The sequence below is a fragment of the Danio rerio genome, chromosome 4 (assembly GCF_052040795.2).
Source record: "Danio rerio strain M-AB ecotype USA chromosome 4, GRCz13ab, whole genome shotgun sequence".
Classification (NCBI taxonomy): Eukaryota; Metazoa; Chordata; class Actinopteri; order Cypriniformes; family Danionidae; genus Danio; species Danio rerio.
The window spans coordinates 3061303-3072500 of NC_141024.2; the positions used below are offsets into that span (position 1 = coordinate 3061303).

An 11198-nucleotide genomic window follows, 5' to 3' on the forward strand; every position below is an offset into this window, starting at 1 on the left:
GCTGAATACAGCTTCTTATTCGCAGCTTCTTATTGACTATCCGGTCCACCTTAAAAACGACGACGCTTACGTTTTTCAGCTTCATGCTCAAGAAAACACACAACAGTTTTAATCTAAGCAGGGGCTTATTATGCGGTCCTGGTGCCATCTTGTGGATAGACAAAGTCAACCGTCTTTGGTCTACTACACTATGGCAGCTTAAAGGCCGCCAACGATCTCTCTCAGAAGTTATAAATATTTGAAAATAGGCACTATTCTTACAAATAAACTGCCTAGTTGCAATCTAAACAACTACATTCTCGACTAACAAAAGCCTCAAAAGTACATTTTGGAGTCTAACAGCAGGAATATTTGTCAAACTGTAGCGTCTCTCTGTTTGTTGCTGGCTTTATTCACCTGCCACTTTATTAGGTACACATTGTCCAACTGCTTGTTAATGCAAATTTCTAATCAGCCAATCACATGGCAGCAAACAATGTATTTAGGCATGTAGACAAGTTCTGAAGGCAAAAGGCGGTCCAACCTGGTACTAGTACCTAATAAAGTGGCCGGTGAGTGTATATGAAGAGTTTTGTTGAAAAACCTCTAAATGCCATCTGAAATTTCTTTCAAAACAAGCATTCTTCTCAACCTCCTATGTTTATTTTCAGTCTTTTCACTTACATGTGAAACTTACATACAACAACATACATGTGAAATTGCTGAACCTACACACAAAAGTCGTAAAATGCGTATTTTGGAAGAAAATGTAAGATTTTTGACATTTAGAAGTTTTTGCATCTGTACTCTTCATATATATATATATATATCTCTTAGTTAAGCCAATCTTATTTTAGTGTTACTTTTATGATGTCTAAGTAGTAGGTCTGAGTTGTATTAGTGTATTCATTATTTAATTAAATGCAAAGCTGACAGAAATGAAAACTGTAGAATGGAGCATACACTAACCTGCAGATTATTCAGTCACAAGAGGGCGCCAAAACCGTAACAAAACAATTGAAAACAGGCAAGCGTTTGGATGCAAGCATATATGGATGTAAGCGTATTCACTGATGGTAGAAGATTAGGAGTACCCAGATGAGCCGGTGTCATTAGTTTTAATGCTTGTTATCTTGAAATAACACACCTTGGAAAGTCAACTGACCAATCAGAATCAAGTATTCCAACCAGCCATGTAATAATGACATATGCAGTTAACTTCAGAATTATTAGCCCCCCGGTATAATTTATCCCTAATTTCTGTTTAATGGAAGAAGATTTGTTTCTACACATTGCCAAACATACAGTTTTAATAACTCATTTCTAAGAACTGATTTCTTTTATCAGAAGAAACTATATTAGAGGAAATACTGTGATACATTCCTGCTCTGTTATACATAATTTGGGAAAAGGGTGCAAAACTTACCTTGAAGCTTGAGCAACAGCGCCGACTGGAGCTTGGGCTGTTTTCCGGTGACCGTCTTTCCTTGTTGGGCAGATCCATCCTCCACAGAAAGATCTCGTTTTCCTTGGGAGATGATGACTCTTTCATGCAGTTCCTTGGCATTTATGCATGCACTCCTGAAAGAGACACAGTTTGCACACGTCATGACATACTGTTCTCTTAGTGTGTTTGATAAAAAAAAAAAACGCAAAGAAAAAAATAAAGTTCTGACTTCAGTTCTTGTGATGCAATTCCCTTCATATAGACTGAGTGAAGTGACAACCCTAAGAATAGCAGCGGAAAGATCAGCTCCCAGGAGAAACCTGCAACTATCTGTGGAGAGCATCTTCTGCTAGAACGTCCTGGCAAGAGTTTCAAAGACACGCATGGAGTCTTGGGGAAAAAAAAAAAGTGTGATAAAATGATTTCAATATTTTTGGCCTGTGGAATAATTGATGCACAATGAATCCGAGAGACCTAGATTCAGATATTTTTATATAAATTAATGCATGACTAACTGTGATTGTGTTACAAATAGAAATGTTTTACCACTTTTGGAATTAAAGTAGAGCTTCAAATGAAGATTATGATCAATTTTGATAAAATTATCTGAGTATTTTTGGCCTGTGGAATAATTGATGCACAATGAATCTGAGAGACCTAGATTCAGATATGTTAATATAAATGAATGCATAACTGATAGTCATTTTGTTGTATAATAAATATGAATGATGTACTGTCTAATTTATTTTATTGGAATTAAAGAAGAGCTTCAAATGAAGATAATAAATTATGATAAATATTTTGGGCTTTTGGAATAATTGATGAATCCGAGAGAGCTGGATTCAAACATTTAAACAAGTTTATGCTTAACTAACTGTGATTTGGGTGTCTATAAATTATGAATGATTTTCCATTAAATTTGCTTTTAAAATAAATAATTTTGAGCTTCAAATGAAGATTACAATAAGTTGTGATAAAATTTATTTAATATGTTTGGCCTGTGGAATAATTTGTGCACAATGCATCCCAGAGTTGTCAATTTAAATATTTTTATATAAATGCATAAGTGCTAGTGAGGCGGCTGTGTAATAAATATAAATGATTTACAGCCTAATTTAATTTTGGAAGTAAATTCAGAAGTAATTAGAGCTTCAAATGAAGATTACAATACATTTTGGAATAATTGATCTCCAATGAATCTGAGAGATATAGGTTCAAACATTTTAATATAAATGTATGCATTTAGTTGTTTAATAAATACAAAAAAAATACAATCTAATTTACTTTTGGAATTAAATTAGAGCTTCAAATGAAGATACACCAGTAGGTGGTGACATATATAATATACACTAATATAGTTAATATTAACTATTCATTCACTTTACTTCGGCTCAATCCCTTTTTTAATCAGGGGTTGCTACTGCGGAATGATTTGAAAACTTATCCCGGGTAAGTTTTACGCAACTGATACCCTTCCAGCTGCAACCCAGTACTGGGAAATACCCATACACACTCATTCAAACTCATACACTACAGCCAATTCGCTTTATTCAATTCCCCTATACCGCATGTGTTTGGACTCGGAGAAAACCCACACCAACATGGGAAGAACATGCAAACTCCTCAAAGAAATGACAACTGACCCGGCCAGGACTCGAACCGGCAACCTTCTTGCTATAAGGCAACAGTGCTTTTAATTGAATTACAGTTTTCTTCATCGTGTAATTGTATTGATAAATTGAACCTTCTTTAGTTTAAATACTCAATTTTCCTGCAAATTTATTTGCATAACAAAAACACAATCACTCTTACCTTCTGAATTGATTTATACACATCTGTTGAATTTATTTACAATATTTAAGGCAAGTAACTTGTACTAAATCACCTACAAAAACATTATTACCTGATTCTAATTAATAACCAACTAATTACACCAAACACTTGACATGACACCATGAATTTTTGCCTCTTTTCTTTCCAGTTTCACAATAGACTAGGTCTGTCATGACATCTGTTTATTGTTGTATGATTTGTTGCACCAAAATATATTGTGATAAACAATATTATTGTCATTTTAAGATCATTTTATGCCACTCACTACAGTATATAATGCCAAAATGACTATATAATAGCATCATAATACATGTACACTCTTCCAAACAACACATCCTATTTTGTTCTTAAGAGTATTTCGTTTAATTATAGTCATTTTAACTATTTAATATTCAGGCATTGCAAGATAAAAAGTTACAGAGGCTGTGATATTTGTTACTAGATCTATTTTCAGTTGTCAGACACTGACATGAGGATATACTATAGTAATTAATAGTAAATACTATAGTGTTCATTGTAACCTGACACTGACATCTCTAATAGAGATAGAGATGTTGCACAGCTGAAATGTTGCTAGAATTGTTTTTTTACGCATGGGTGATATATAGTGCATCACCAAATATGATTGAGTTCATGTCCATGTGTTGAGCAATAAGTCCATATGTAGACTTTAGATGCAAAAACCTCTAAATGCAGTCTAAAATGTTCCTCTAAAATGAGTATTTTCATAAGCCTCATGTGTGTATGTTCAAAAATATCTCTTTTATAGCAAAGAATAAGTTATTTTGCTGGTCTTTAAAGTAAAATATCCCAACATAAGGAGGCTGAGAAAAATGTTCATTTTCAATGGAAATTTTAGTCGGAATTTAGAGGTTTTTGCATGTGAACTCTTCATATATTGGATATTGTGACAGGCCTACTAGATACACTGAATTCAATGAGTTTACTAAAGTTTTTTTAAGGTTGCTAACAATTGATATGGGTTGAATTTAAACAAACAAATTAGATTTAGTATCATTCAACATAACTACCCAGGTAGCAAAGAATTTCTGGCCCAGATTTGGCATAAATCTGGCACAGTAGGCATTCATCCGGCACTGGCATACAGCATGTGGGCCAAACATGCTTCTGGTTTGGCAGAGGTGGCACCATCTTTAAGGTGGCACACGATACTTGGGCCAGATATAAATTGTAGTATTTGGCCCAGATGTTAATATTTGATATGTGAGCCATGTAAGTTTGGTCTATCTTTACCCAAATGTAAAATATCTTTTTATTATTTTCAATTAAAATAATATAAAATCTACCAATCAGGTCACTTCAAGACAAAGCATACCCATAGTGTGCCTAAAGCTAAATAATACATGAGTTTATCAAATTCAACTGCAGTCGTGACACACCAACATATCTGGCCCAGTTCAGGCTCAGTTATGGGTTATTACTTGGCTGAGACTTGGCCGAGATATGGTCCGTGTTTGGCTCTTGTCTAGGTAGGTAGGTAGATTACTTTATTTATACCCGAAGGTAGATTTGGTTTGCAGTCAAGAGTCCTCATCTCACAATCGTGCCACACAAAGCAACTCGCACAGTAACAACAACAAATGCCCATTAAGACATAAAACGTAAACATAATAAATAAATAAATAATCACTTTAAGTGTCCACCCCCCCTCCCCCAAGTAAATATTTAAAATGATCTAAAATATACAAGTCACTGAAACATCTCTGCTTTAGTCTATGCCTTATTTAAATGTCTAATGGCTGCTGGTATGAAACTCAGACTTGGCCCAGTCAGACTTGAAAGTCAACATGAAAGTCAGACTTGGTCCAGTCATGTAGCGTAATTCACTGCGGCATGTGGGCCAAGCAAAAGCTGATCGTGTGGGCCAGAGCTGGGCCGGAGATATTTTGCAATGTGGGTAGTTTGTTTAAATTCAGCAAAAATAAACTATTTGCAACCACTTAACTTAAAAAAAACATTAAATAAATCCAATGAATCATTTTATTTTTGGTGTATGCAATTAAAAATGAAGCAAACTAGTGCCCTTACAGCACCAGCTCCTAAAAACACTCACGAAAACAAATCTATCACACATAAAACTGTCACAATTGGAAAGATTAAATGCCTACAAAGCAAACAAGAGACAAATCAATCAAGCTGAATAAAAAAATGAGGCACAATCATGACAAAAACTATCATCTAAAGTTGAGAAACGTGCAGCTTTATACCTTACACACAACGCAACTTCTATACGTCTATATTTCAAGGTCTCTTGAACATTATGGGCTGGTAATTTAGCTATTCAAGCTCTGATTGTATATTCTGATTGAACTTGATGAGTCCTTGAGCGCAGCCAGTGCAGTAAATGAAACATCAACCTGACTATAAATTTCAGAGGTTGCTTTGAATTCAGAAAATCATCGGACGCACAAAAGCAAGCAACTTCACTTGAAAAAGCACTGCAGCCTTCTTCACAAGCACAGGCTATTTTTCTCCAGTCGTTTAGCAGATGCTTCTTCTACTTTTCTGACTCACTACACTTATCATATTGTGACAATCCCTCTGGAGCAAGCGGAGGTTAAGTGTCTTGCACAAGGACACAAAGTTCATGAATCAGCTCTTCAGGAAAGCAGACACACTATGAGTTTGCCAGCTATCATTTCTGCGTGCTTTTTATTTGTTCTACTTGATTAGGAGTTTAATATCGATTATAAACGGCATCATTCGGCTTCAACAATTCAGTGTTACTGATGAGAAGCAAGCATGCAGCATTTAAAGCTACAGAGACATGCAAAACTATTTTGCATAAATAAAATGCAGTGTATTTATTGTCCACGGTACAAAAAAATCTGCATTAATTAGCAGATTTCTGTATTTTGTGATTCATGTTTTTTAGATTTTCCCTGTTTATTAACAGGGAATTGCATTAAATGACGTCACATTTTTTGAATTGCATTAAATCTCATTAGTACTAAATTACAGATCTTGGTCTTTCTTGCAAAAACTTTTAACCTTCAAAAGTTTGAAGAAGTGACTTTTATGAGCAATTTTAATAGTTTAAAGTGATATGTGGTCTGGGTTGGTGTTGTATATTATGCTATAAAACCCTTGTAATAAACTGCCAGCACATTTTCTGTTATTTCCCAAACAAATTTTCCTCTCTATATGATTATTTTTTATAGATTAAATTATTTCAGACTACTAAAATGTCACTAAAAGTCACTTTTTTAAACTGTAGAGTTGAATTTTAAACACCAAAAGTGGACAGAGCAGAGATCAACATCCCATAATGCAATTTACAACCATAAATAAACCCAAAACACTTGTGAATCACATATTAAGGGCACTATTTTGACGGTCCATGTGCAAAGTGCAAAGCACAGGGTGCAAACGCATTCAGGGCGTGTCAGAATATAGTTATGCTAATATAAGGACAGAAAAATCCGCTTTGTGCTGTGGCGCATAAAGGGTTGAGCTTATTTTCTTAATGAGTTATGGGTGTGATTTGAAAATAAACCAATCAGAGTCTCATCTCCCATTCCCTTTAGGAGTCAGTTGCGTCGCACCATAGTGCATTTGCTATTTACATGACGACTTTGTAAGTGGAAAAACTGAGCATTTCACTAGCAAGAAAACAGTTGAACAGAGCATCTGCAGCGCGAGAATGAGAGATACGACCTCTCGTTATCTACTTTCACTTTCACTCCTGTGGACAGGGAATTTCTTGTACGCACAGACATCAATTAGCCTATAAATAATTAATTTCGTTTATTAAGCGCAAAGATTAGTTTCAAAACTATTTCTAAATTCAGTTCTTATTTCCATCAAACGAATAAATGAATAATAATAACAAAGTGTGGTCAAAAAACTGAGTTATATCCAAATACACATGCTGTGCCCCATATGGTCTGAAACCTGACAGGTGGGCAAATCTAAGCTTGTTTTTAATAAAACAAATATAAATATGGATATAATAAATAATACTGCTAATAATAATAACATTATACAAAAGCAAATTGTTATGAATGAACTGAAAAAGCCTCCCGAGATGAAGAAGGCATGAGTGTGTAGTTTTTATATTTATGTAGGCTAGAAAATAATATGTTTTATGTTTTATTCCTTTATATTAACATCCTACATATATCCATATTATATCCTATATTTATCCTTAATATTTTAATTATTTTTCATATGTAAAGATATTTGCGTATTGCTCTATATCTTGTGTGTATTAAGCAGTGTGTAAGCGAGGCGCACAACTAACACGCTCTGCGCTGGACAATTTTTGTTCTGGTCTATTGAAAAATCTATTATAGTTTCTTAAAATAGCAACGCGTGAGCAATGCGCCTCAACACTCCTTCCTTTTTAGACCAGAATGCCTATATGAGCACAAAAGCATTTGCTATTTAAACAGCGTGGTGCAAAACGTCAAAATGACTCTAGCGCCAAACTGAAACTAGCAAACAACAATTGCGTCGCGCCTTGCGCCACATTGCACCGGGTGTATGATAGGAAAAATGTTGAGTTATTTCTTTACCCAATGACTAAATTAAAAATATTTGGTGCATTGTTGAGTTATTTTTAACCTTTATTAGGTTATTTATTAATAACTCAACCAGTTGGGTTACAGTTTTTTATTTCAACAGTCAACTGATTTAACTGACACAGAACAGCTGTATTAATGTGCGTAGGTAATGCAGTTTATGCATTATAAAGTTTATTTAAACTATAACGCAATAATATTAGTTTTTATTTATCAAATGACCTCTCAGTGTCGTGTCTTTTATATCCGTTTCTCCAGCACTCTTAATTATTGATGATATAAACGCGCTTTATATCCGATCTATATGAAATGGATAAAGCGCTTTCCCTACCTCCCGTGTTCATCTCTGCATTTTTTTTCTTTGTTTGTTTTTTTTGGAGGAAATGATACACATATTTGGGATATCTGGCCAGACTCTAAACTTTAGGACCCAGTGGAGACATTTTTTTTATTTACACAGCCATAATAATAAAATTAATAGAATAGTAAAAGTAATACCAGAATAATAATAATAATAATAATAATAATAATAATAATAATACATTTTATTTATATTGCGCTTTTCTCAAACTCAAAGCGCTAACAAGAGCATCAACACACAGAAGAACATGAAATACACACATTTAATCAAATTTGATTTGATACATTCAATCAAAATAACCCGATGCATCAAATGAAAATAATCCATAGTTGGGAAGGTGCTATAATATTCTATAATTGGGTTATATGCTGGGGTATTTTTAACCCAACTGTTTTAACATAGTATATATATATATATATATATATATATATATATATATATATATATATATATATATATATATATATATATATATATATATATATATATATATATATATATATATATATATAATTTAATATAAAAATATATAAAATGTAAAAATAAATAAAAATATAAAAAATATATAACCAATATTTTTATACATAATTTGAACTTCGAAGTAGATATTTTCCATAAAAAATATATAAAATGTTATTAATAATAATAATAATGCCCAAAATTGCTTTAAGTTATTAATTAAAATCACAAAACTAATTTTCACAAGTATAGTGGGATCTTTAAGCTTGAAAGCAATCAATGTCTGATTCAGATCTTTAAACTTGTTGCATAAATTAGTAAAAAAAACATAATTTATTTAATAAAATTGTATATTTGGTAAACTATTGATTATTTAGTTCAGCAAAATACAGAAATGCAACAAAAGGTCATAAATATTCTTAAAAACAAAATCATTTAGATATCATCAACTGCAGAAGCGCAATACACAAGTTTCCCCTGAATTAAAGCCTATATATGATGTGGCGCATATATATATATATCTATATCTATATACACACATCAGACGCATGAAGGTAAACAGTCTGGTGTATTGGTGTGGATGAGTGGTCATGACAACCAGCGCGCAACTGCGTCTAATTAACCAGCAGTTGATATGAATCCACGAGTGACCACAGATTAAAAAATCCCCAAAAAATAAACACACACAGTCCAACACTGTTGAATGCTTAAAACCCACTGACATCAGCAACAAAACACACCCGTCTCCTAAAAGCAGATGCATGATGAACTGCTGGTTGTTCATATAACTCAACAGTGCGTCATTTATCCGCCACAATAAGTCTGAATCGTCCAAACTAAGCACAAACAGCTACTTTTAACGAGCAGATGTTGGATTTATCTTCTAATAGACACGCGCGCGGCTTTGCGCACCCATTTTAAACCATGTCATGTCTTGTGCGCAATGCATATCCATAATTTGTAAGCAAGAGATGAATTAGGTCAAAACGTCTTGCGTCTGTCTACGTGCGCTTTTTCTGCTATGAAGTAGACGTACCTACTCACCAAACCGCGCGCTCCGTACGCGTATATCCGATCCCGATTGCGTCTGTTATACAATCTATGGATACATAAGAGTCCCCTGTGGTCCAAAACGAGTGTGTTTGGAGCAGATCATGTGTGTGTGAGGGAGAAAAAACTTCCCACAGGCTTGCCGGAGACGAGGAAAAGGCACTTGGTCCTGGAGGTGTTTCCTAACACTTCCACTCACATCCGATTGTGCTGCGTTCGGCTCGATGCGTCCGAACAGTTTAATCTTTTTGACGTCAGTCTTGTAGTTGTATTTTTTCTTCTTCTTCCTGAGAGGTGAGATAGTTTGTTCTGCTTTGAAGCCGCTGGATGGATTGAGCTGAAGCACGTGATTGAGCGCGCACAGTCTCTGGATGATCACATCATATGCGTAAAGCGCGCGCTCATCCAACCTCTCATCGCGGCTTTAATAAAAACAATAATAAAATTACATTTTTTTTTAGGAATTGAATTATTATGCCGACTTTGATTATGTGTTATGTGGAGCATTAAAGAGATAGTACACTTTAGCACGCAGTACGCAGTTTAAATGCACGCACCACACTATTAAACGAATGGAGTTTCAAATCCAAGTGAAATTACACGTGCTTTGAGTCATATTATACTGTATTCAATATATATTGTAGTATTTAGAACTCTGTTAATGCATGCAACAACATATATAGTAGTGAACTGATAAACTGGGTGGCACACTGTACACTGTAAACAATGCAGATTCCACACAACTCATTCGTGTTGTCAGATTTAATAAACACAGCTCAGTTAACTTTAGTTGTTTTTAACAATTTGAATATAGTGACACCATGGCTCAATGGTTAGCACTGTCACCTCACAGCAAGAAGGTCGCTGGTTCGAGTCCCAGCTGGGTCAGTTGGCATTTTAGTGTGGAGTTTGCATGTTCTCCCCATGTTGGAGTAGGGTTTCCTCCGGGTGCTCTGGTTTCCCCCACAGTCCAAACACATGCACTATAAACTAAAACTGGTCGTAGTGCATGAGTGTGTGTGTGAGAATGTGAGTGGGTATGGGTGTTTCCCAGTACTGGGTTGCAGCTGGAAGGGCATCCGCTGTTTAAAACATATGCTGGAATAGTTGGCGGCTCATTCCTCTGTGGCGACTCCTGATAAATAAAAGGACTGAGCAAAAGGGCAATGAATGAATGAATATTAAACAAAGCTGTGCCAAAAAAACCCTAAAGAACTGTGTTGATTCAGCTTATTTTAAATAAGTAGTTTGAACAAGCAGGGAAAAAATATTTGAGGAATAATTTGAGAGCACATAAAAAATAACTGTGTTTATAAGTCATAATATAATGGATAGTATTCATACTCTTGTTTTCACCAAAATACAGAAACCGTTTCCAGGTTTTTTGGGTAAGCAAGTGTTTTATAGTACTTCAGAAATACTCAGAAATGTCTCTGTAGATGTGTTCAAACTATTCTATTTAATTCACCAAAGTCATACAAGTGGCAATTTCACATCTGTCACATCCATAACGAAACTTTTTCCT

At 34.5% G+C, this 11198-nt stretch overlaps 1 protein-coding gene across 7 annotated transcripts in view; it reads right to left on the minus strand.

Moving 5' to 3' along the window:
- slco1c1 (solute carrier organic anion transporter family, member 1C1) overlaps positions 1–11198 on the minus strand; it is a 72470-nt gene that overhangs the window by 43675 nt on the left and 17597 nt on the right. For 2 of the 7 annotated variants that reach the window (XM_087247110.1, XM_087247113.1), the window contains exons 1-2: positions 9668–10012; positions 1406–1560 (exon numbers count right to left, since the gene is read on the minus strand). In XM_087247110.1, the coding sequence (XP_087103236.1) occupies positions 1406–1546 (141 nt within the window). In that variant the 5' untranslated portion in view covers positions 1547–1560; positions 9668–10012. Of the gene's footprint in view, positions 1–1405; positions 1561–9659; positions 10013–11198 lie in introns of those variants that run through there. The other 5 variants (XM_087247111.1, XM_087247114.1, XM_087247109.1 and 2 more) reach the window with 3 other exon arrangements.